The 27,671-nt window shown below is 37.0% G+C and overlaps 2 protein-coding genes across 2 annotated transcripts in view; one reads left to right on the top strand and one right to left on the bottom strand.

Annotated features, from left to right (window-relative positions):
• LOC150081115 (uncharacterized) overlaps positions 1-14,088 on the bottom strand; it is a 38,950-nt gene extending 24,862 nt beyond the window's left edge. The window contains exons 1-2 of the mRNA XM_090381753.1: positions 13,906-14,088; positions 4,594-4,695 (exon numbers count right to left, since the gene is read on the bottom strand). Of these exons, the coding sequence (XP_090237879.1) occupies positions 4,594-4,695; positions 13,906-14,001 (198 nt within the window). The 5' untranslated portion in view covers positions 14,002-14,088. The remainder of the gene's footprint in view (positions 1-4,593; positions 4,696-13,905) is intronic.
• A 3,567-nt stretch (positions 14,089-17,655) lies between these two features.
• Positions 17,656-27,671, top strand: part of mtTFB1 (mitochondrial transcription factor B1) — a 66,623-nt gene continuing 56,607 nt past the window's right edge. Inside the window, exon 1 of the mRNA XM_090380929.1 lies at positions 17,656-17,963. The gene's annotated coding sequence lies outside the window, so the exon portion shown is untranslated. The remainder of the gene's footprint in view (positions 17,964-27,671) is intronic.

Genomic DNA, 27,671 nt, shown 5'->3' with positions numbered 1-27,671 from the left:
AAAGTGCAGTATTTTTCAGATTTTTTTTTTTAAATGAATTCTTCCGAAAGTAAAAAACGTTAAAGGCATTAAACATAAAGGAACTATTAGTTTCTTCCATTTTCCAGTTCAAAAACTGTTAAACATGCACATATATTTCTACTTTATATGCATAAATAATTTTCAAAAAAAAATTAAAATATATATTATTTACTATTATTAACTTCCATTTTCAACTTTTTTCTAAATTTATATCAAATTTTACATGCTTCATGTGAAGATGTGTTAAATTTGAATATTGCTAACTCTCTACAGCAAGTGAATATTACCATTTGCAATTTCGTAGCGCATGAAAAAAAATTATTGCATGCACACTGCACATTGTGAAGTATATTTTTATTTGAACAATTTTTATATACGTGTGTGTGTGTGTGTGTGTGTACATACATACATATGCTAGTTACTTATAAACTTTTATTTTATATTTAACTTTATGTTAAATAAAAAATATTTAACTTAATTTTATTTTATATTTAATGGCAGTATGCTACTACAACAGGATCTATAAAATTTGGGCAGATGGGCTGAGAAGTGGCAACTGAAGTTCAACATTGACAAATGCAAAGTACTGCATATAGGTAGAAGTAACCCCAGAGAAACGTACCAACTGTGTGGTACTACACTTAAGGTGGCAGAAAATGAAAAATACCTGGGAGTAATTGTGCAGTCAGAGATGAAGTTTTCTGAGCAATGCAGACAGGCTGCCAGTGCAGGTCATGGGGTTTTGTCAATGATATTTAGGAATTTTGCTAGCAGGGAAAAGGAGGTGATTGTCCCTCTGTATAAGGCAATGGTCAGGCCCCACCTTGAGTACTGCATACAGGTCTGGAGGCCTCATTTTAGTAAGGATGTAGATTTGCTTGAGCATGTACAGAGCATATAGAAAGGGGCAACAAGATTGGTGAGGGGAACGAAGGGATCCTCTTACCAAGAGAGGCTTAAGTTCTACAAATTGCAGCGGCTGGAGACTAGGCACCTGCGAGGTGATCTGATTAAGGTGTATAAGGCCTTGAATGGGTTGAGCACGCTGAATTCTGATGGGATTCTTCCACTTGTTCAGATTACGAACCTAAGGGGGCATTGTAGAAGCTTCTGTCATTGTGGAAGTTGATAGGTTAAATAAATTTAAGGAGGAACTGGACAAACATTTAGAGGGAATTGTTTTGTAATTTTTTTTTTTTTTTTGGCTGATGCTGCATAAGCTCATACACATGCTTTCTTACATCACATGCCACTACTACTACTACTTCTTGCATTATCATATTTCCTTCATTCTTACAATTCTTCAATATGTGTTCACACACTGTAATTAAGAGGTCATTCAAAAATGAATCTCTTCAAAAACAACAATGTTAAATGATTTATTACATTTCAGGCACATTCACACTCTTTATTATTACATTTCAGGCACATGCACACTCTTTATTATTACATTTCAGGCACATGCACACTTTTTTTTTTTATTAGGTGAATTTTTTTTATTTTTCTGTGATTAATAGATGTGAAAAGCCAATATCATTATCTCCTTATCAATTAATTACTAAGCTTATAGCTTTATAGAACACTTAATAAAACCCTATAGTCTTACATTCTCTGAACTTCGACATTCAGTTTAATTGCCACTGTATAATATTTATTACTCTGCTTATATACTTTTTTTCATCTCTCTTCACAAGCAACACCACATTCACGAGTCTTAAATAACAATATATGAGAAGCATGCATGGACTATCTAAAGCTAACAATACTGCATTAAGATTACATTTAATCTATGAATTTCTTTTTTACCATAGAAATTTTATGGGAATAAAAAAGATAATAATTGCCGGATTCCAATTTGGTTGATTTTAATGAAACTGGGAATGGTTCGACAAATATTTAAAAGGCTCCAAATATGAAATTTCATGGAAATCTGTCCAATGAGAGTTGAATTGTTACATGCAGGCAGACATCTGTCCATCCATGTCTGCCTGTCTGTCCAATGAGAGTTGAATTGTTACATGCAGGCAGACATGGATGGACAGATGGATATGGTGAAGACAATAGGCACATATGTGTTTGTGTGTGTGTGCACGCATACATTTTATTCTATCATTACTTTTTCATACATAATATAAAAAAACAGAAATATGGGCATATGTAATTTTTGAAATTTCATATACTTATTAATGGAAGTGAATAAGTATGTATGTTTTATTTGTATATTGGACATAAGTATATAAGTAGAAATACGTGTGTACACTTGTGCTTTTTAAATTACATTTGCTTAAAACAAATGTTTCTGGTTGCTATGGGCCTGTGGACATCAGCTCTTCGAATGAAAACAGGCTTGCAGCAGTGAGTTTTCTGAATGCATGTGGGACACGGTAATGAATTTTTGATAGCACAGACAGTGTAGAGTAATTATTTTTGTGTAAAAATTAACATTTTGTACATAAATTCTTTTAAATATTAATTTGTTTTTATTTTGATTTGACTGTCCAACATTAGAACAAAATTACTGTCAAAATTCAAATCAGAATTTTTAAAAATATTATTTTTTCTTACTGCCCTGTGTTTTAAACTGCACCTCAAATTAACTGGAAAAACAGATAAGATATAGCAGCACTTAATTGAATATTTCTAGGCAATTCATATATGAACAGACATTATTTGAAACAACCTTCAAAATGTGTATACATTTTGAAGGTTGTTTTCAAATAATACAGGGAACCCATACATAGAGGGTTAATGGTTTTATAATTCAAAAAAGAAAAGACTAATACTTCATGTTTACATTTACATTCAGTGAGATCAGGTGTAACATGAATCAGGCATAAAAACCGGAGGCTCTCTGCTGAATTAGGAGCCTTTAATCTTTGCCAAAAACTACAATATAATACATTAAATACAATATAAAATTGGCATCTAAATATTTGTGCTGATATCAAAAGTTTTTGCTGCTCACTGTTTCAGTAACGTGTATTACTTTTCACTGAATTTAAACTGGTTATCCATCGATGATACTTCTCCAAATCATTTCTCATAAATATCCTTTCAAACTCTCGATGTGTGTTCTTATGTAAATAGTAGTCTGTGTAAAGAAAAGGAGCTTGATAATTTAAACTCATCTGCTCTGCAATTGGAGAACTGTTCTGCTGTACATAATTAATACTCACTTCGGGTGTATTGTTGTCAGATAGAGCAGCATTGTTGGTTGAAGGCATTGCTAAATCCAATGCTTGATTTTCTGTTTGTCTTTTATGCAATCTCTATAACCTTTGTCTTCTTCTCATACACTCATTACTACCTCCATCTTTATTTTCTTAGATTGGCTTGCTCGATACACAACGCTCTGTTCTTGACTTTGTCATCATTGAACATAAAGGTTATAGCAGTGTGGCATTCAGTCCTTTTCACTACTAAGAAAATTATTGATGTGAAAACATCTAGGCACCTAACAATGGAATGTAATGAAAATGCAGACTGTAACAATATCAATACTTGTATTGTTGCAGTCATACTATTCAACAAATGGTTATAACCAAATGGGTAATTAGGCTATTGGCCTAACCTCTTCCAAACGTTGATTCATAGAGTAAGCAGTGTGCATGTGCATAAAACATTACATCGTTCATACTAAATATTTCGGACTGAAGTATATGACGCTAATGTCACTAACATTGATTTGGGGGTGTAAGTAGCAGGGATGAGCATAAAACGTAATGTCATTGATGATTTCGGTTCTAGCTATTCAATTTTAAAACACTTTGATTTTTGTCAAAGATGTTTACACATAAAACATCTTTCGTGCGTACAGAGTACATACATGGTTTTTTTTTTTTTTTTTTTGTTTATTTCCAGGGCATTGTTCATTATGAATTTGCCCCACAGGGTCAAACAGTGGGCCTGGAATAATACAAAACATTTCTAAGGTGATTGTGCGATGCTGTTTAAAAAAAAACCATCCAGAAATGTGGGCTTTGGGGAATAGCCACTTGAAATGTAACAACAGCCTGCACAGTTAGTGCTTTACATTCAAGAATTACTTGCAAAGCACTTCATCACCATGGTCCATTAAGGTGAACTAAATCTGCCACACTTGCCAGATTTAGTTCATCATGATTTTTTTCTCTCCTCCTCCTCCTCCTTGTTACAAATCTGTGACCCTTGAAAGATCAGACTTGCAATGACTGAGGAAATTTTTCAAAATGAAAAACAGGAGAGCTATTAGCAACCCAAAAGAAGCCCATCAGGAATGTTCCAGAAGTTGCAGAAGAGTTGGAATCTGTGTATATGGTGCTAAGCTTCTTCAAAGGAGATCCATCAGAATAGTCAATAAGTTTCATCATTTCCCTAATATCAGTTCAGTTGCTGAACTTTTCTTTTTTTATCTGCCTTGTCCGCAATCAAATTTTTAATCATTGCATTAAATTTTACATCACTATAAAGACTATTATTAACTTTCATTGTAATCAAAACCTCAGTATTCACAGAATTTTCAATCCCAAATTTCACATTAATCATAATAAAGTTTTATAATAATTTATATCTTATAAGAATAAGACTCCATACACTGTGTGCTTCTAAAATATTGGTTTTAAAAGATGTCCCGCCAAGTTCTGTCATCTGAAGTTTCTTGTCACGAATAGCTCCCCGAATATTAAACTCTTCTACCTGAAAAGAATTAAATCCGAAATTATTATTTTATTTAATTATGATTAATTGTGATAAAAGTTTAAAACATAAGAATCACTTTTCCAATTTTTAAAAAAATATATGGGGGTTGAATTATCCCATTCTGGAAGGGGCTGCTGGGTAACAGTTTAAAAAAGGAAGCAATGATAATTTCAAAAATGTTCCATGTTAAAAATTCATTCACTTCTTCAATTTTTAAAGGATGCTGAGTAGACATACTCCTCTCATTACCTCTCACTGGATACTATAATGCAGTAGCAAAGGAACTGGAGGCAAAAAAATAATTTTTACACCATACATTTAGATCTCAGAAAAGCTCTTGATACTGTACCACATAAAAGAGTGCTGTACAAAATGGTGCAGTGTGGCATTAGGAAAAAGTTACTGCTATGAATAAAGAGATGGTTGAGTAGGATAAGACAGAGCTGTTATTAATGGGCACTGCTCTTTTGGATTAATGTTATTAATAGAATCCCACTAGATTCAGTGCTAGATCCATTGTTGTTTTCAATATTTACTAATGATATCGATGAAGACATATCAGGCTTAATGTCTAAGTTTGCAGATGATACCAAAGTTGGTAGGTTAATAACAGTAATGAAGTTGCTGCAATAAGATCTAGAAAAATAGGGCAGGTGGGCTAAGAAGTGGCAATTAAAGTTTAATACTGGCAAATGCAAGGTACTGAAAAACAATGGCAAATGCAATGTAGCAGTAATCACAGAATAACATACCGACCATGAGGTACAATACTGAGAGTAGCAGAGAATGAAACAGATCAGAGGGTTACTGTACAGTCAGACACACAATTAATTCTCTCAGAAATGCAGACAAGCTGCTAGGATGGCTCATACAGTTTTGTCAATGATGTACAGGAATTTTGTCAGCAAGAATAAGGAGGTGATTATAACACTGCATAACATAATGGCTAGGCCATGTCTCAAGTACTGCATACAGGTCTGGAAGCATCATTTTAGTAATTGTATGAATCCGAAGGATATGTGAGAAGAGCAACAGGAGCAGTGAGGGGGGGAATAGGAAATCCAACTGCCACTTCTTAGTCCATCAGTTCTACAAACTGCAGTGTCTAGAAACCTGTGAGATCTGACTGAGGTGTTTTAGGTTCTGAATGGACTGAGTAAACCAAATGCTGATGGCTTCCTTCCTCTTGCTCAGATAGCACACATGATGGAATATAAATTTTAATTGAGTAAAGATGGAGGATAAATGTGAAGAAATTTGCTTTCAGCCAATGAGTAGTTGATTGTTAGAACAAACTACTTCCATCTGGTGTTGTGAAAGCAAGTATAATTTTAAGAAAGAAGTAAAGAAATTCTGATGGGATGGACAGGTGATGTGGGATTTAATTTGGGGGGGGGGGAGTGAAGGAAAATTTCCATGAAGGTGTTTGCAAATCTGTGAAATTCAGTGCTTTTTAGCTGAATTTCCTAGACTTGGCATTTTATTCGATATTACATAAGCACTTAAATAAGTGTTGCAAACAAAACTGGCTATGGAAAATTCAATCAAAAAATAACTGTTCATTATGAAACTTGCAAAATATTACATTTGCACAAGTTGTACCTAGAATTCAATTGTTATTCAAAGAATACTGGATTGTTGAGAAATGAATCTGAAATTAAATTAAGATTTCGAGCTTTGTAAAACAAAATTTTCCATGTTCACTGCCCATTTAATTTCAAAATTGAGAAAACATATGACCAACAAATTGAGCTCATTGAACTGCAAAAATGACTTGGTTCTAAGAGAAAAGGTAAGTGATACTGAATTATTCCTATTTACCTGCAGAACAATTCCGAAACAAAGATCAATCAATTTGCCTGTGAAATATATGTGATGTCGGGCAGCACATAATAATAATATTAATGTGAACAGCTTTTTTTCAGTCATGAAAAGAAACATAACACCAGAGAGATAATGAATGACAGACACATATATATCATAAGTAATGAAAGTTGTTATCTAAACAAAATATTATGCCCCACCTAAACAATTTAAGTACAAACAACAGGTGCAAAATTTCTGGCAAGAAGCTTTGAGTAATTAAGTTTTTTAAAATGTAATTTTGATCCACTTATATATTTTATTTATGCTATAAAATTTTTCTTATTTTGTCTATTTTTAAAAATAAATACCTTTGTTAATCTGATACACTTGAATTGATTTTTTCTCAATAAATAACATATGTTATTATATATTTAATTATATATTAATAAAACTACAAAAATAGCTATAAAATAGTTATGCATTAAAAATCTATAAAAGATATTTGGTCCACTTCAAACACATCTAATCTCAATGTGACTGCATGCACTTTTCAGTTAGACATGCTAACCTATTAGGATTTCAAGGAGCTTGTATTTTACATGGCTTGAATTCATGTAGCAAGAAAAAAAAAAAAAAAGAGGTAATTTTAAGCCACTGCTGTAGCAATAATTTTTCTAGTTTCTTCTATACTGCTGCTCCTGCCCGCCTGGCTACGGAGGCGCCAGTTTCTTCTATGATGAAGCTAACACAGTATATCCGTGTTACCATTGACCTGATTCCAATACATCACACAGATTTTCACTGAGGTTCATATCTGGACATTGTGGAGACCAGGGAAGATGAATGAATTCACCATCACACACCAGTCTCAAACAGATATAGCATTGTCAACACCCACTTACTGTGATCCTGGGACACCAAATTCATATTAGTATTAGAATGATTAAATCTCCTTTGGGGTAAATAGGCAGTCCTGAAAATGTATATGATCTCACAAATTTGAAACCTATCAGCATCGGCAGCATGTTCTGTAAAGTATCAAGACCTCCTTGCGATTCTTGATTTGAATACACTAAGCCCAGCTGGCATTGAGGGGTACTAGTTGCATGAATTTTCTGGTTAGATTAGCACTACTCTTATAAGGTTCTTATACTATGAAATGCTATAATGTGAAGTTAAACTTCTTAGTCACACCAATATATATACCATTTTTTTAATTTTGAGAAATCTGTTAAGTTATTATCATTATTATTATTATTAGCCATATGGTGCAAGGAAGCCTGAGGCTTATGCTGCACCAGCCAAAAAAAACTAAAAAAATTTCTGAACTACCCCAAGAGAGAGAGAGATAAAAGGGAATCACCAAGGAAGAGAAGAATGATGATATCCAGCTCAGGACCCTGGGTGTGCCAAGTTTACAGTGATATGAGATGTGAAAGGAAATTTTGAAGAATTTCTCACTGACTGTGCTTTTATATTATGAATTTGTGCACGGCAAAGGTTATACTTTGAAGTACATTATGATTTTCAAAAAAAAAAAAAAAAAAACGGTGTTTATATTAGGTGCATACAGTTAGTCATTTTGCCAATGATACAACCATTAACAGTATTCAGAAGTCACCTGGGTTTTAACCACAGTCACATACTTGGCTTTCTATAAATACATAGTTCTGGTTTTAAGTTTATCACAGTAATACATGCCCACACAAAATTTCTGACCTTATTTTTGTATACCACTAGGGATGGATGGGTTATAACTTACTGCAACACATTCAGTGACTCATCTGGATTTTGTTTTCACAGATAGGATGTTATAAATACCATTGCCAAAGAAACCAATACTGAAATTATAACAACTGAGTAAAGTAGAGAATTATCTTGTTAAACTGTTTTCATTTAATGCATGTTTGTAATGCTTAATTATTTAATTCACAATTTATTCACTACTGGGTAGCTGTCCTTTTTAAGTAATTATTATAGTAGAGGTAAGGGGACAAGTTTCAGGTTTGTGAGAGCAAACTATGTTTGAAATGAATGCATCAATCGCAATATTGCAAAGATACCTTTCACGAGTTTCTCCAGTATTGCACTGCATACTGTAAATAAAAATCACTGCTCTAGCAGAGAAGTATACTGCTATTTAATTAAAACGACTGAAAATAAACAGCAATACGAGGTGTGATGAAAAAAGTTATGGGACTGACTTTGTATCTTGGAAATGAAGCATGGTAGCAAGTTGCAGTTGTCGCAAAACATCCAGTTACTCATCTGGACGTAGTAACATGTGAATAGGCTGTTTTTGTGTCGCTTTGAAATCGTGACAGTGAACAGCAAATGTTTTGTTGCACTTTAAAATGAGCAATTACTGAGCAGCAATTCAAAGTCAAATTTAACTTCAAACTGAGAGAAAGTGCAACAGAAACTCACAAAAAGTTAAATCTCTTAAATAAGATGTTATGCGTTATTCAAAGTTTTTTCAGCGATGCATAAAGATTTGTCCATCAAAGATGATCTTCATTCTGCCTGCACTTCAACTTCATTTTGCTGTCCTGGGACATGTAAATATATTTTTAAACAGAAATAAATACACAAAATTCAAAAACCAATGAATTGCTCACATGACCAGGAATGCTCAGCATTTAACTATTAGTGAAGAGTTAGTAGTCAAATAAGTATTTTTTATGGGGCATCTCAATTAATTTTAACACAACATTTGGGAATGTGAAGTTTTTCCACCAAGTTTGCACTTTACATCTTCAGCGATGATCACAAAGAGTTCTCTTGTGCATCAGGAGCTACATCAAGTTGCTGTTGCTGACACCACACTGTTTCTCTCATCATTACTGTTGATGAATCATGAGCATATGACAATAGATGGGAAACAAAGAACCAGTTCTAGTGCTGCCAATGGAAGACTCTATCTTTTCAAGGCCCTACAGTAACATAATCTCAATCAAATGTGAAGATTATGCCTATCATATTTTTTGACTGCGGGTATTGTTTGTTATGAATTTGTCCTACATAGCCAAAGGATGAACCAAGAATGCTACAAAAGTTCTATGGCAATTGCACAGTGCTGTTTGGAGAAAATGGCCAGAAAAGTGGGAGAATTGGCAGCTGCATCACAAGAACACCCCCCTGCACATGTGACACTTTCCATTCAAGAATTTCATGCAAACACTCCATGCTGTGATACCCCATCTGCCAAACTCACAGTACTTTGTGCTTCCTATGATTTTTTTTTGTTGGTTTTTCAAAGTTAAAGCCCCTTATAAGGTCACAGATTTAAAATGACTGAGGAATTATTCAGAATGCAACACAGGAACTATTACCAATTCCAAATGAAGAGCCTATATGGAATGCTTACATAATATGGTGGTCTGAGCCAGTTTTTAAATTCTATACAGTGGGACCAGCAAAGAAAGTAAGCAACAGCAAATTTTAAATGGGAAGCATTCAAAGAATTAATCTTGGAAGCTACTAGGATTTTCATACCAACTAAGAAATATTAATCAAGGTTTAGGCCTAACTGGCTGTCAGATGAACTAATGAGACTCATGGCAGAGAAGAAAAATGCAAGGGATGCATATAAAAATTATTGGGTGACACAGAAGCCTATGGGTAGCTATAAGTTGGTCTGTAATTAAGTCATAAAGGAGGTTAGGCAGGTGAAGGCAGATATCGAGAAATCTTTGGTAAAGAATGCAAAGAAAAACAGCAGAGTGTTTTACTTATGTAAACTCTAGAAGGAAGTGGATTAATCAGATTGGTCCACTTGATATCAATGGTTTGACTGTTGATGATCCTTCTCGTGTAGCTGACAAACAATGAGTATTTTTGCATTTACATTCACACGAGGAGCTGTTAAGGGAAGGTAATGCTAGAAGTTTATCAAACTCTGTCAGGGAGCTAAATGATTTTATAATAACTGAGAGCAAAGTGGAGTGGAAATTGTTGAAGTTAAACATAAGAAAGGCACCTAAGATGGATGAGATCTATCCAGTTATATTAAAGGAGCATTAGTAGAGACATATGATGCAAGAAAGCAAGCTTATACAGCATCAGCCAAAAAAAAAAAAAAAAAACTCCTTCCCATTTCATCCATCCATTCACTCAAATTGTTAGCATTAGCAAAGGCACATGATGCAAGAAAGCAAGCTTATATAGCATCAGCTAAAAAAAAAAAAAAAAAAAAAAAACCTTATTTCACCCATCCACTTGCTCCAAATGTTTGTCAAGTTCTGCCTTGAATCTATTTAAGCTATCAATTTTTACGACAGATGGAAGTTTGTTCCAGCAATCAACCACCCGCTGGCTAAAAGCAAACTTCTGCACATCTGTAATACAACCGTCTTTCCTCAATTTGAATTTATGCCCTCTCAGGCAATTATTCTGAGCAAGAGGAAGAATCCCATCCGCATGCGCATGCTCAAACCATTCAAGGCCTTATACACCTCAATCAGATCACCTCGCAGGAGCGTAGTCTCCAGACACTGTAATTTGCAAAACTTAAGCCTTTCTTCGTAAGAGCAACCCTTTGTTCCATTCACTAATCTTGTTGCCCTTCTCTGTACTCATTCCAACAGCTCTAAATCCTTCTTAAAATGAGGCCTCCAGACCTGTATACAGTACTCAAGGTGTGGTCTGACCACTGCCTTATACAAGGGGATAATCACATCCTTATCCCTACTAGAAAAATTCCTGTATATCATTGACAAGACACCATGAGCTACTCTTGCAGACTGTCTGCACTGCTCAGAAAACTTCATATCTGCCTGCACAATTATCCCCAGGTCCTTTTCATTCTATGCCACTGTCAGTGTGGTACCACAGAGTTGATACGTTGCTCTGGGGTTGCTGTTTCTCATATGTAGTACTTTACATTTGTTAATGTTAAACTTCATTTGCCACCTCTCAGCCCATCTGCTCAACCTTTCCAGATCCTGTTGCAGCAGAATAGCGTCATTAGTGTCATTAACAACCCTGCCAACCTTCGTATTGTCTGCAAACTTGGACATTAAGCCTGATGTACTATCATCAATATCATTTATAAATACAGAAAACAACAATGGGCCCAACACTGAACCCTGAGGGACTCCACTAATAACATTAGTCCACAAAGAGCAGTTTCCATTGATTATCACTCTTTGTCTTCTCCCACTCAACCATCCCTTTATCCATAGCAGCAATTTGCCTCCAATGCACCACTGCTCCAATTTATGCAGCAGTCTTCCATGTGCAATAGTATCAAAGGCTTTTCTAAGATTCAAATATATGATATTAAAATTATTCTTTGCATCCAGTTCCTTTGTGACTACATCATAGTATCCAATCAAAATAGTCAGACAAGACTTCCCCTTAACAAGCCCATGCTGTGTCCAAGCTATAACTGAAGTCTTGTCTAGATGATCCTACAATGCTTCTTTAACCAGTGCCTCCATTAATTTCCGGGAGGACTAGTCTAGTTCTGCCTTAAATTTATTTAAACTGTCCACTTCTACAACAACAGATGGAAGTTTGTTCCAGAAGGAGGCAGCAAAGAAAGTAAGGATTTTAGAAAAGCTTTTAATATGGAAGGATTTTGCACATGGAAGACTACTGTACAAATTGGAGCAGTATGGAATTAAAGGCAAATTGCTGCTATGGATAAAGGGATAGTTGAGTAAGAGAATGGTAATAAATAGAATTAAATTAAATGGTAATAAATGGAATGGTAATGGCATTAAAGGCAAATTGCTGCTATGGATAAAGGGATGGTTGAGTAAGAGAATGGTAATAAACAGGGAGTGGTAATAAATGGACAATGCTTTTCGTGGACCAATGTCATTAATAGAATCCCACCGTGAACTCTACTAATAACAACACAGTCCCCCAGTGTTGGGTTCATTGTTGTTTTCTGTATTTATTAATGATATTGATGAAGGTATGTCAGGCTTAATGTCCAAGTTTGCAGATGATACGAAGGTTGGCAGGGATCTTAATAACGATACACTACTGCAACAGGATCTAGAAAAGTTGAGCAGATGGACTGGAAGGTGCAGCAGTGCGTAGCACACGCTTCTTGATTAGACCGGAGTTCGAGCCTGTGACCACCAAATACGGAGGATGCGGAAAGATCAGGGAATGACCACCGCATATCCCTGGAGTAATATGACCTTAAGTTGCTAATGCTCCTAAAAACCAAACAACAAACAAACTGAGAGGTGGCAACTGAAGTTTAACATTTACAAATGTAAAGTACTGCATATGGGTAGCAGTGAGCGAAAAGTAACATATCAACTGTGTGGTATCAAATGGAACAAAGGGTTACTCTTACGAAGAAAAACTTAAGTTCTGCAAATTGCAGTGTCTGGAGACTAGGCACTTGCAAGGTGATCTGAATGAGTTGTATAAGGACTTGAATGGTTTGAGCAAGCTCAATGCTGATGGAACTCTTTCTCCCAGATTAATTGCCTGAAGGGGGGAATAAATTCAAATTGAGCAAGACAATTGTAGAATAGATGTGTGGACATTTTCCTTTAGCCAGCGGGTAGTTTATTGCAGGAAGAAACTTTCGTCTGTCACTGTAGAAGTTAGTAGTAGTAGTGGCATGTGATGCAAGAAAGCAAGCGTATGAGCTTATGCAGCATCAGCCAAAAATAAAAAAACACACCATTCCAGTTCCTCCTTGAATTTATTTAACCTATCACGACAGATGGAAGTTTGTTTCAGCAATTAACCACCCTGGCTAATAAAGGTAAATTTCCGCACATCTATTCTACATCTGTCTTTTCTTAATTTGAACTTATGGCCCCTTAGGTTTGTAATCTGAACAAGTGGAAGGATCCCATCAGAATTCAGTGTGCTCAATCCATTCAAGGCCTTATACACCTCATTTAAGTTGACTGCTTAAATAAATTCAAGGCAGAACTAGAGAAGCATTCAAAGCAAATGATGGGTGAAATGGGAAGGGTTTTTTTTTTTTTTTTTTGGCTGATGCTGTATAAGCTTGCTTTCTTGCATCATATGCCTCTATTAATGCTAATAAGCTGCAAAAGTGATGGAATCTGCGTATACAGTATCAAGACTACTTTTAAGGAGATCCATACAAATAGCCAGTAAGTTTCTCAAATACGTTCAGTCGCTAAAAGTTTTGATCAACTTGCATACTTCTCCAACGGGGTTAGGGGGATACCTGTTGTTATGATCTGCTCCTGTGCAACGGGCGCGGCCACTAAAACAAAAATCTGGCCCACATTCAAGTTGTGCAATTTTCCAAGTTTACGATTCTACTCCTATAACAACTAATTCCCACCTCTTATTCGTTTTCTAATACTTCTCTGTACAATGACAATCAAGCGTGAAATGCTAATACAAAAATCCAATCTTCAATTCCAATACAGTATATCACTAAACAAATACCTTCAGTCGATTGAGATTATCTTTTAATCTGGCAATCATATTTAATAGTAAACGTTCTTCTTCTTTCAAATACTTTAGCTCCTTCAAACCACTCATTTTGCAACAAACTTACAAAGTACGAATTCAAATTTTAAAATATATATATAAATAAATAAATTACTAAACTAGTAACAACATAGTACTGTGTTGTTACTTGTGGTATAACCGTAGCGCCATCTTTAGTACGATTAGAATTTAAAAAATGGTAAAAAAAAGAAGAAAATAAAAGGCGTTAAGTGATTCTAAGTCGCTGAACTGACAGTGACCAACCCTTTAGAATTTAGATACACTCGGTAATCACTGAATTGTGTGAACTAATTGTTCGTGGTGAGGGAAGGTTGCAGCGCATTATACGGGCTGAACGGCAACAGTTAACACCACAATACAATGTGGGAATGCAAAATAAATAAATAAAAAATAAAACTATTTTATTAGGGTTACCAGGAAATGTAATTTCAACTACCAGTGTGTATTGTGTCTGTAAATTGCTTTTCTGGATGAAAAACCCGGGTTTTTCCGAAGAAAAATCTTGTCTACGCTTGAGACCCACTAACTCAGCCACGGAGTAAAAAAAGCCCATAAAGTTTCCTCGTGTCATCGACAGGATTCGAACCTGTGCCTTTTCCACCCTGTGTGGGGTAGACAGTGACGATACCACTGTGCTACCCGCGCAGAGAATGCAAGAACGATGTTCCAAATGACAGGTACATTCAGACGTATGTGGTTCACATCAGATGACCCAAGAAACACACTCTCCTTACAACTGATCATTGTCGATGGCGAATGCTGTGGCATCAACAAAAACGCTGTTCGGACACTGGAGCACTGAAAACGAGTGTACTGGTCGGATGAATCCAAATACCTCATGCAGCACTCCGAAGGACGGCTTCGTGTGTGTCACAAACAACATGAGTCCATGGACTCATCGTGCATGGTACCCACTGTCCAGGTAAGTGGCGGTGGTTGCTTAATATTTGGCATGTTTTGCCCCATATTATGTTTTGTATCGACCAATATTTCACCGGTGAGGTATTAAAAAAAAATTATATTAGGATCATCTGGAAAGTAACTTTTAACTACCCATGAGTATTGTGCCTATAAATTGCGAGTGTTCTCTGGTCGATCTGCCTGCATTGCTATACAAAAAACCCACAGTTTTTCCAGGAGAAAACGTCCTATCTGTAGCATTTAGGAGACCATGTGCGACCTGCCATATTGCATTTTTCCCGGACAGGGACGATATATTCCAAGACGATAATGCGCATGTCATCGAGCATGCACTGTGCACAAGTGTTTCAAGGAACACAGTTATGACATCATCCACCTTGACTGGCCTCCAAATTTACCTGACCTCAATCCAAATGAACATCTGCAGACTGATGGCTGCAGATCCCTAGAGATGTCTGTGCGGCTAGCATAGCGGTATCGTCGCCGTCCTCCCCACACCGGGTGGAAAAGGCTCGGGTTCGAATCCCGTCGATGACGCGAGGAACTTTAATGGGCGTTTTTCACTCCGTGGCTGAGTTAGTCGGTCTCAGGCGTAGATAGCAAGGTTTTTCCCCAGAAACTGGGGTTTTTCATCCAGCAAACAGACAAATCGATTATAGAACACACCCTATTAACAGACATAAGACACAGCAGATGAATTTAATTATTCGGGTGGCCTAAATATAATAGATCCCTAGACCCGTTTTCAGGCATCTAGTACAGTCAGTACCTAGGCAATGGAATCTAGTACAGTCAGTATCTAGGCAGTAAATAGGTAAATGGAAGAGTTTTTTTTTTTTTTTTTGTTTGGGTGATGCAGTATAAGCTTGTATCATATGCCACTGCTAATGCTAACTAGCTGACGATAGTCCAACACGGTAAAGGGTAAGTGCTAATAATTCAATGATCATTTAATGTATAACTCTTTAGGAAATTTAAGGAGCTGACGGTCCCATTTCTCTTAATTATTTTGCAGTTACATGCTTCAGTTTTGCCCAGATTGCGATGAAGTATTTCAAGACGACAACACAGCTATTAATCATGAAAAATCTCTATCTGCATAGTTCTATAAAATTTTCCAAGATTTCCAACATATACCATGCCTCCTAATTCTCCAATCAGAATCCAGTTGTGATTGTCTGGGATGTGTTGGAAAGGGCAGTTTGGCTTCGCAGTTTCCTTCCGACTCAATATAGCAGCTGACAATTTTTTTTGATATGACTGGTCAAATCTGGGGCTACGCTTCCTCACACAACTAGTATGAGTCAATGACCAGACGAATACTGGCTGTAATTCGGGCGAACGCTAGATATCGAATAAATGCGTTTAATTTTTTGGCCTGTGAATGTAATATTGTCGAGATTTTTTTTTTTTTTTTTGCTACATTCCATAGTGGCTCAAAATATAAGTGATATGTTTTTGGCAGAAGTTACTTGATACAGAGATTCAACTGAAAAAATCCTTTTCGCGAGCCTGCAAATGTAATCGTGTAGACTGTGCCTCACTCAAATGCTGATGTGGAATATATTGAGTGATCACTGAAGTATAACCATTCCCCTGTGTTGGGCCACCGTTCACATAGATAACATTTGCCTAGGCATTGACTCCATTAGATCTCTGAAGGCGTCCGTACGGATCTGCCTGCAAGGCTTTCCACGGTGTCGGAATAGATGACCATTGCGTGTTCATACGCATCACTTCCCATTTAAAAACATCCCACAGGCGTTCAATTGTATTGAGATCAGACGAATTTTTCTATTCACTCCGTAGAATCGAACTTTATCTTTGTTCCCCTTACTAAAAATTTAACCATGATTAGAAGGTGTAAAATAAAAATTAAAAATAGTTACGCAGAAAACTATTACTTCTCACCACCCACGGAGTATCTTACTACTCTGTGGCTCCAGCACAAACTCACAACACAAGTTTTTTTCTGGGACTTTATATACTGTGCACCCGTATTTCTAAGAGGGAAAAAATAGCCTTTTGTAAACAACAGGACAACTTTCTCCTCTCAGCTGAAGATGCGATGAAAGAGTATTTCAGTGGAACATTAATTATGAGCAGCTACCTGAGGGCAATGCGACACCCGTTCGTCAAGTGCGGTACATTCGTTACAAAGTAAATTTTCGTAAACAACTGCACATGACGTCCTTTCGACTAGAAGTTACACTTTACACTTAGAACAGTTAAAACTGCTAAGGGCTAAAATATACATGAAGTGAAAAGTGATTTATGGAGAAATCACGTGACTTTACTTCGGCGCTATGATAGACCGGACAGTATGGTTTTGATTAAGTTTTCTCAAAACACGATAAATGCTAGGCATCAGATACAAATATAGGGTAAAATCAGTAAAATCTCGCAATTAGCTGATAAAATATTTTACTAAAAACTAGCACATGAAAATCCGCCATCTTGGATGAACACGCGATGTACTCTCAGGGGTACGCGTATCGCTCGGTTGATAACGACGGATATGCGATATCCATTTTCGTTAATCTGCAGTATACCACAGAGAAGTAAGGTATACTTTTTACTTCTCTGTGAAGTAAGAGAAATAAGTAACTAGATCGTATTTATAGCACTACAGCACATAAGGACTCCTTAAAAAATCAAGAGAAATAAGTAAGTATGTTACTACTCTGTGCCGTATACAGTTCCATCGGTATGAGGCACCACGCTTGACATTCATTGGTCTCGTCACGTCACGGCTCTGCAAATGTTACCACTCTGTGGTACAAACGTTGTAACTGTATATCGTATACTAAAGATTGACTGAGGGTAATTATTGGAACCTGAATATAATTATTATTTTTAAATTTAAAACTAATTTTCATCGATTGTAATATTGGGTTCGAACGGGTATGTGGAAAAGGGTTGTAAGTTGTCACTATGTTTTCAGTTTTTCTGTCACAGTGTAAACCGTGTAACACCAGAGGGGCAGTGGCAATTATAATTATTTCCTACTCACAGATTACTGACGTGTCCATGAAATAACTGCGACACGTACAGGGTTAACCTACATGAAAGTAATATGTTATTACACTATATATTATAAACAGTTTTGTGATGGCAAGCAAACGGTTACGTACAAACTGCGTGTTTCTATGTTAAATTTAACGCTCAGTATCCTTATAGTTTAACAATTCTTATGAATTAAATTTTGATATATAGCTTATTCGATATTACGTCATCATGTCTAAAACGTATTTACTTATCTAGAGTTTCTGTACAGTTTCTTGTAACTAAGGTTTTTATTATCGTCATATTTCTCTAGTAAATAAAAAGAAAAAGAGGTTGCTGAAAATAAAATGTTCAATTACTTCAGTAGGTTGCTACTGAGAGAAAAAAAAATCAAATTTATATAATATCTTGAAAACATTTTATTTTCAAATTGAAAAGAAAATCATGTGTACAGCCTTAAACTTTGCTTGTCATTTGACAGGAAGTTTTTAAAAATTTTCCAATTTTCATTTCGAATTTAGGAATAAAATTAAATTACACCATGCACTTTCCCCAACCTGCAGAATGAGTAAGGGTGAGATATTTGCATCCATGGCATATTATAATTTGAATCTTTGTACTTATGTGTAGTTTTTTGAAAATTGCATTTCATAGGGGAAGTGCTTACTGAATGAAAACCTGGAAATTGGGGGAAGGTGATTTAAAAAAAGATGCATGTAGCACAAGGAGTTTCGATCAAAAGAAAATCGGATAAATTATGAAAATCATGATTAATAAATTATTACATAAAAAATGGCATCTGATAGGTGCTACCACAAAAAATAATTAACACTTGTTTCATAAATTTACAGTTTCATAATAAATGTAATGAGTTTTTCAGAAAAATACTGGGAGATGATGTGTTCTGGTGTGCCCTAGCTTATTTGTAACCCTGCATATAGAAATTTAGAACTACAGATGTAAAATTTGCATATTCTGAGAATTTTGCTTCCTCTGCAGCTTGCCCCTTTGATTTTGTAAAATAAAATTCAATAGTAGCATAGAAGAGAATAAAAGTTTTTATATAAAGAAGGTATATAAAGTAAAAAGTAAAGTGCAGTCATTATCAACCCACTGCAGGATGGAAGCCTCCTCAACAATTCATGCTGAGAGAAATGGACCATAATCTGCCACGCTGGTCCAGTGCGGGTTGGCAGATCGACCGTATTCAGCAGTCAGGGGCTTGAACCCCGGTCTACTCAAAGAGCGTGTGCTACTGCACTCCCACTCCTGACCACTCGGCTGCTGAGGCCGTAAAAAGGTATATATCTATCAGGAAATACAAAACCTGGGATTTATTTTCCTAGGCCTTATGGTTCATGATGAGATGGAGAGGGTTAGAGGAGCAGAGCAGTATTGTTGCTTCTAAAGTGAGCAATCAGTCTATTGTAAGAACCATTTAAGCATATCACTAAAGAAGCAGGGTCTGTTTCAATGCAGGTATTAAAATGGCCAGATATTATTTACTTAAAGTCAGTTCATGGGTAAACATAATCATTTCTAAAGAGCCTAAGCCCAAACTTTCACTAACACAGGAGGGATAATTCAGTCTCTTTAGTATTAGTGACAGAGCTCCAGCTTCTTGGAAAGTTAAAGGTGATACAGAATCAGCAAAATGGGGATGGGGGGTGTAACATTATCCACTTTATTTGCCCATCCCTTTCTAATAAGATGTCTAATGCTCCTTTAAATTTCTGCAAATTATCCACTACCAGAATGCCAGATCAAAGTTTATTGAAATAGTCAATCATTCTGGTAGCCCATCTATTCTGCAACCATTCTTTTCCAATTTAAATTCATATCCTTTTGTGTGTGTCATCCGAAAAATTGTAAGGCTTCTATCAGCATTTACTTCACACAGATCATTTAGTTCACACAGCTGATCCCTGCATAATTCAATCATCCTGATTGAATTATGCAAGGATTCAATTACAGTGTCTGGAAACTAGGGATCTTGAAGATCCCTAGTTTCTAGACACTAATTTACAGAACTGAAGTCTTTCTTGGTAAGAGTATTCTTTTATATCCTCTGACTAATCTTGTTACCCTCTCTGCATCTGTTCCTGTTAATCTACAGCCTTTCTAAAATGAAGCTTCCAAACCTATATGCAGTACTCAAGAAGTGGCTTAACCATTATCCTGTACATTGGGATAATCACCTCGCCCCTGAAGGGAAAATTTTCATAACAACCATGAGCTGTCCTAGCAGCCCATCTTCTAGGACAGATGGGCTGCTAGGACAAAAGTGTCTCACAGACACCTTGCGAGCATATCTGTTTAATTTTGAGGCATGAGCAGCAGAGGGATTACAGACTCCAATCTCATTTTGTTTTCCTAGTGTTTATGTCACACTAGACTGACTCAGTATTGTACTGGCAGTCTGTCTTCTGTACCTACTGTTTTAGTCAGTGTGCTTCTGTCCCCCCTCTGTTTAAGTGTTCCCAATAAAGAACAGTCCAGTCTGTTACTGACCAGGCCATTTTGAGTAAAGTTCCAATGCATGAACATTGCACAGTCTATCCAGGGCTGAAGTGATTGACAGCTCCCATCCTAAATTGCTTCTTATTGTGTGCTAGCAAAATTCCAGACACTTTCAAATTCAGCTCTGACTAGTGGTTTTTCTCAACATTCTGCTGCTAGTATGGCATCTAATAGATGCCACTTTTTAAAATTTTTCTCTTTTTTTTTTTTTTTTTTAATTCATAAAAATGAAATGCAATTCCTTCTATGTACCTTGCTCACCAGTGTTTTCTGACTGATTGTACAGTAATTTCTTTTCTTTTCAATATATGAGTACTATGAATTATGAAATATTAATTGGCATTTAATAGTTGCTAGATGAGCAAAAGCATATTTCTTGGAATTTCTTCTGTTTCATCTATGATCTTTGGTTTTGCCAACTAAACATGAACATGCTCACAACACTACGGACATTCACATTGCATCTGTCAGACACCATGTGGTATGTTTGTTTCAGTTTTGGGGGAAGAGTGACTTTAAATTCAAAAAATACAATAAAAACTTTATTATTATTATTGAATTCTCTCATTTATTTTTGCTCGAGATGTTTTAAATGAATTTAGTAAATAATTAATGGATTATGGTGTTAAATTCAGTAAAAAAGCTAAAATTTATTTTTTTTATAATTAAAACAAAAAGGATTGTCTAACAGATGCTACAAAAGCATTAAATTGAGACTTCAAATGATGGAAAGTTAACACTACCTCATACTTGTTAACTGAAGCCTCTGAATGCCTATCCTTAACATCATTAGAATCAACATGTGCAACAATGTCACCTTTTGACCCCTGGTAGACACACCCTATTCTACCTATTTGTATTGCGTAAATATTCCCTGACAGTAGAGTCACCTAGCTTCTGTGGGACCAAATGCACCCTGCTTATTAGCATTAGCATTGGTTGAGGGATATGATGCAAGAAAGCAAGCTTCTAGAGCATCAGCCAAAAAAAAAAAAAAAAAAAAACCTTCCCATTTTATCCATCCAGTCATTCCAAATGTTTGCTAGTTCAGCCTTAAATTTATTTATGCTGTCAACTTCCACAACAATAGATGGAAATCTGTTCCAGCAATCAACTGCCCGCTGGCTAAAGGCAAACTTCTGCACATCTATTCTACAATTCTCTTTCCTCAGTTTGAACTATGCCCCCTCAGGTTCTTAATCTCAGCAAGTGGAAGTATCCCATCAGAATTGAGCCTGCTGAAACCATTTTACACCTCAATCAGATCACCTCACAGGTGCCTAGTCTACAGATGCTGCAATTGACAGAATTTAAGCCTCTCCTGGTAAGAGAACCCATTTATTCCTCTCACCAATCATGTTGCCCTTCTCTGTACTCATTTTAGCAACTCTATATAGATAGATCCTATCCATTCCAGGTGCCTTTTTTATGTTTAACTTCAACAATTTCTCCTCCAATATATTCAGATTTATAAGTATATCCTTCCTAAAATGAGGCCTCCTGACCGGTACGCAGTACTCAAGGTGTGGCCTGACCATTGCCTTATACAAAGGGATAATCACCTCCTTGTCTCTTCTAGCAAAACTCCAATATATATTAGACAAAACTCCATGACGTGCTCTGGCAGCCGGTCTGCACTATTCAGAGAACTTAATATCTGACTGAACAATTATCCCCTTGTATTTTTCATTCTCCACCTGGCACCTCTGTAGCCAGGTGGGCAGGAGCAGCAGTGCGTAGCACACGCTTCTTGATTAGACCGGGGTTCGAGCCCGTGGCCACCAAATATGGAGGATGCGGAGAGGTCAGGGAATGACCACCACATCTCAGGAGCAATATGGCCTTAGTTGCTAATGCTCCTAAAAAAACAAATAACAAAAATAACATTATCCACCTCCCTGAGTGTATTATCACTCAGTTGGTACATTTTTCTTGGGTTACTGCTACCCATATGCAGTACTTTACATTTGTCAATGTTAAACTTCAGTTACCACCTTCTCAGCCCATCTGCCTAACTTTTCTAGATCCTGTTGCAGTAGCATACTGTCTTTACTGTCATTAACAACCCTGCCAACCTTTGTATCATCTGCAAACTTTGACATTAACTCTGATATAACTTCATCGATATCATTGATAAATACACAAAATGGGCCCAGCACCAAACCCTGGGAGACTCCATTAATAACATTAGTCCACGTAGAGCAGTGTACATTTATTACCACTCTCTATCATCTCCCACTCAACCATCCCTTTATCCATTGCAGCAACTTGCCCTTAATGCCATACCACTCCACTTTGTACAGCAGTCTTCTATGTGCAATAATATCAAAAGCGTTCCTGAAATCCAAGTATATGATATCAAAATGATTTTTTGCATACAGTTCCTTTGTGACCACATATATCGTAGTATCCAATCAGATTGGTCAGACAAGACTTCCCCTTAACAAACCCATGCTGCATCTGAACTATTACTGCAGTCTTGTCTAGGTGATCCTGTATCACCTCTTTAACCAATGACGCCATAATTTTCTCTGAAACAGAAGTTAAACTAATGGGTCTATAATTATTTGTGTCACCTTTTTGAACCCCCTTTGTGAACCCCCACATCTCCAGATCATGGGGACCTCCCCTGAATCTAAGGATGCTCTAATAATTATGGCTATGGGTTTGCTAACTTCCCTCACTGCCTCCTTCGTATAACTAGATAGATCCCATCCACTCCAGGTGCCTTTTTTATGTTTAACTTCAACAATTTCTCCTCCAATATATTCAGATTTAGAAGTACATCAGTCATATTGTGCGACTTAACCAACCAAACCTCGGTCCTTCAGGTTGTCACAGACATTCTCTCAGATATGCCAGACAAGCTGTACTTGCTACCTGGGAGTGTAAAATGCTGATGGAACTGATATTCGGGTGACACTCAAGTCAAGTGTACCCAATTTCGGCAAAGTCCGGACGGTTTATAGCAGCCAAAATCCTCTGCTTGCATGATGGTGGGACTGTTAGTAATCCTGGGTATAACCCCCATGCGCAAGCAAGCTGTGAGTGAACAACCAGGTGTGAACCAACGTAAGCAAGGGTCAAGGTGTAGCACCCATACCACATGGAGGAATGCCGCCCCTCTGTGTTACTAGGGGATACTAGGTGGTAGATGACTCATCAACCGGTGCAATACCACCACTTTGCTTATTGGAGGCTTGAAGTGGTGAAACCCATTTTTAGTCTCCAGAGCTAAGTTTCGGTCAACCCTTCCCCATCTCTTCCATCATGCAGTATGACTGATGTGTTTTGAGGTTATGATGAACATCATGGCTAGATCCAAACTTCCTTACATTTTGAGGGTTCGGCTCTAAGATGGTGTTCACAGACTGGCCGCTGGTTAGAACACCAGACCGAACATATTGGTAACTCTATAGGAGTCTTACAGATCAGCTAGTTTATAATCTTGCTTTATAATCTTGCTACCTCTAGTCTGCCAGATAGTGAATGGGGTGGTTCCGAGTAGTGTGTATACCATATCCAAAAATTTCATTATTTCATGCAGCCTGTTTCCCCCACTTTTTCTTACTATTGAGTATACTGAATTGTCAAAGCAATAGAGCAAGATTAACTGCCAAAAAGTTCTAAACCTCCCAAACACTTCCTAGTTCATTTCACAAATATACATGGTCTCAGTTCTAATCTCAGCGATGTCCATTTCCACTTACAGTCTGCCAAACCCCATGTACCATTTCTGAAAATCACAGTTATCGGTTGATTCAACCACTGCCTCATCTCAGTAGCCCAAATTATTCTCAGTATGATTCCTTTTGCCTCAAACAGGGGTGTATTCAGCCAAAAATTTGAAATTACACAAAAAGAATGCAGGAGGCTTTCTAAAAAAAAAGCTCAAAAGCCTGGTCGGCATGTCCCCCTTACAATAATACCTGGACCTGGTTGCCATGCCTCCCCTTTACGATGATACCAGCATACACTACTGGCCTCAAAGGTGGTACTTGTGCATATGTCTGTTCCGAAATCTCCTCTTTTCGATCTTCTCTGACTTAAAACCTCTCTACCTCATTCTGTCAGATTCATCTATTGTCTCTACTGTTCTCCCAACTCCACTAATCACTTGTAGCTCTTTGACTTCCTCTCTTTGCAGCTTGACTTTCTCCAGTCCAACTTTCTTAACAGTGAGGTAATTTTCCTTGGTGTTGTTAATGTTCACAAATCCAGCTGGCTTCCATTCTCTTGTCACACAGACACAGCTGGTCAAGATGCTGAGGCTTTTGCAATTACTAATGATCTTGCACAGATTGTTCATTTACCCACCAGAATACCAGACAATCCTAACCATACAGCCAACATGCTTGATCTTTTTCTCACAAAAAACCACCTAAGTATACTTCCATATATACTTGCATGTACACCAATGCTAGGCGTATAGTTAATAAATTTGATGAGCTTAAAGTGCTACTCAAGACATTAAAGGCAGATATTGTTAGGATATCAGAGATGTGGTGTGACACAGACATAAGCAGTGCAGAATTGGAATTTAGGGAGTACAATGTGTACAGAAAGGATAAACAGGACAGGAAGGGAGGAAGGGTTATGCTATTAGTTGAGAAACACACAAAATCTAAGGTAGTGCATCCAATTGATGTTGGTGGACAATGCAATGTTGAGTCTGTTTGGTGTGACATAAGCACTGGGAAAGGAAAAATGAGAGTGTCTGTTATAGGCCTAATGAATATGATGAGCAATTTTGCAGAGAAATAGAGTGGGCCATTAAATCAGAATGCCTTATAATGGGGATCTTAAATTTCGAGATATTTACTGGAACTTCTGGGTTGGTCACTTGCACACTAGCAAGACTTTTGTGAATTTATTGTATGACTGTTTTCTACAGCAACATGTTTGAGAGGCAACCAGAGAGAGTAATACTCTTGATCTGATTATCAGCAGTGGTTATTCATGCATTAAGAATTTGCAGATAAAGGAACTACTGGGTGACAGTGATCACAATGTACTGATGTGGAAATTACTTAAAGTAGCATGTTCGGGAGGCAACTAGAGGAAGTAATTCTCTTGATCTGATTATCAGTAGTGATTCTTCATGCATCAAGAATCTGCAGATAAAGGAACCATTAGGTGGCAGTGATCACAGTGTACTGAAGTGGGGTTTACTCAAAGAGGTAACTACCATCAAGGGTAAAGGGAAGGGTTTTTGCTTTCGTAAAGGTAACTATGGTGGTCTGAGACAGTATTTAAATTCTATATGGTGGAACCAACTGATGATGTTACCAACAGCAAATTCAAAATGGGAAGCATTCAAAGAATTAATCTTGGAAGCCACTAGGCTTTTCATACCAACAAAGAAATATTGTTCAAGATTTAGGCCTAAATGGATGTCAGATGAACTAATTAGACATGTGACAGAGAAGAAAAATGCATGGGATACATATAAAATAGCATGTGACACAGAAGCCTATGATAGATATAAGCTGGTCTGTAACCAAGTTACAAAGGAGGTTAGGCAGGTGAAGATAGATTATGAGAAATCTTTGGCAAAGGATGCAAAGAAAAACAGCAAAGAGTTCTTTACTTATGTAAACTCTAGAAGGAAGGCAATTAATCAGATTGGTCCACTTGATATCGATGGTTCAACTGTTGATGAACATGCTCAGGTAGCTAACAAACTTAATGAATATTTTGCATTGACATTCATACATGAGGAGTTATTCAAGGAGGGGAATGCCAGAGATGTATTCAACTCTGGCAGTAAGTTAGATAATCTTGTAATAACTAAGAATAAAGTGGAGGAGAAATTGTTGAAGATAAACACAAGAAAGGCACCGGAGGTGGATCGAATCTATCCATTTATATTAAAGGAGGCGGCAAAGGAAGTAAGCAAATCCTTAGCCATAATTATGAGAGCTTCCTGGACTCAGGGGAGGTACTCATGGACTGGAGATGTGCAAATGTGACCCCAATCCACAAAGGAGGATCAAAGAGAGACACAGGTAATTACAGACCTGTTAGTTTAACTTCTGTTCCAGGGAAATTAATGGAGACACTGGTTAAAGAAGCATTGCAAGATCATCTAAACAAGACTTCAGTTATAGCTCGGACACAGCATGGGTTTGTTAAGGGGAAATCTTGTCTGACTAATTTGATTGGATTGATGTGGTCAAAAAGGAACTGGATGCAAAGAATAACTTTGATATCATATATTTGGATCTTAGAAAAGCCTTTGATACTGTTGCACATGGAAGACAGCTGCACAAATTGGAGCAGTGTGGCTTTGGAGGCAAATTGCTGCTATGGATAAAGGGATGGTTGAGTGGGAGAAGACAGAGTAGTAATCAATGGGCACTGCTCTTAGTGGAGTCCATCAAGGTTCAGTGTTGGGTCCATTGTTTTCTGTATTTATAAATGATATTGATGATGGTATATCAAGCTTAATGTCCAAGTTTGCAGACGATACAAGGGTTGGCAGGGTTGTTAAGGACACTAATGACAGTACACTGCTGCAACAGAATCTAGAAAAGTTGAGTAGATGGGCTGAGAGGTGGGAAATGAAGTTTAACATTGACAAATGTAAAGTACTACATATGGGGAGCAGTAATCCCTGAGTAATGTATCAACTCTGTGGTACCACACTGACAGTGGTAGAGAAAAGGACCTGGGGGTAATTGTGCAGGCAGATATGAAGTTTTCTGAGCAGTGCAGACGGTCTGCAAGAGTAGTTCATGGTGTCTTGTCAATGATATACAGGAATTTTTCTAGCAGGGATAAGGAGGTGATTATCCCGTTGTATAAGGCACACCTCGAGTACTGTATACAGGTCTGGAGGCCTCATTTTAAGAAGGATGTAGAGCTGTTGGAGCGAGTACAGAGAAGGACAACAAGATTAGTGAATGGAACAAAGGGTTGCTCATACAAAGAAAGGCCTTTTAAGTTTTGCAAATTGCAGTGTCTGGAAACTAGGCACCTGTGAGGTGGTCTGATTGAGGTGTATAAGGCCTTGAATGGTTTGAGCATGTTCAATGCTGATGGGATTCTTCTTCTTGCTCAGAATAATCACCTGAGAAAGCATAAATTCAAATTGAGGAAAGACGGTTGTAGAATAGATTTGCGGAAGTTTGCGTTTAGCCAGGGGGTGGCTGATTGCTGGAACAAACTTCCATCTGTCGTAGAAGTTGATAGCTTAAATAGATTCAAGGCAGAACTTGACAAACATTTGGATCGAGTGGATGGGTGAAATA

The sequence above is a fragment of the Mastigoproctus giganteus genome, chromosome 9, assembly GCF_048544385.1.
Source record: "Mastigoproctus giganteus isolate SK-2022 chromosome 9, ASM4854438v1, whole genome shotgun sequence".
Classification (NCBI taxonomy): Eukaryota; Metazoa; Arthropoda; class Arachnida; order Uropygi; family Thelyphonidae; genus Mastigoproctus; species Mastigoproctus giganteus.
Note: the sequence above shows the minus strand (reverse complement) of the source record. Positions and strands in the feature narration are given on the sequence as shown.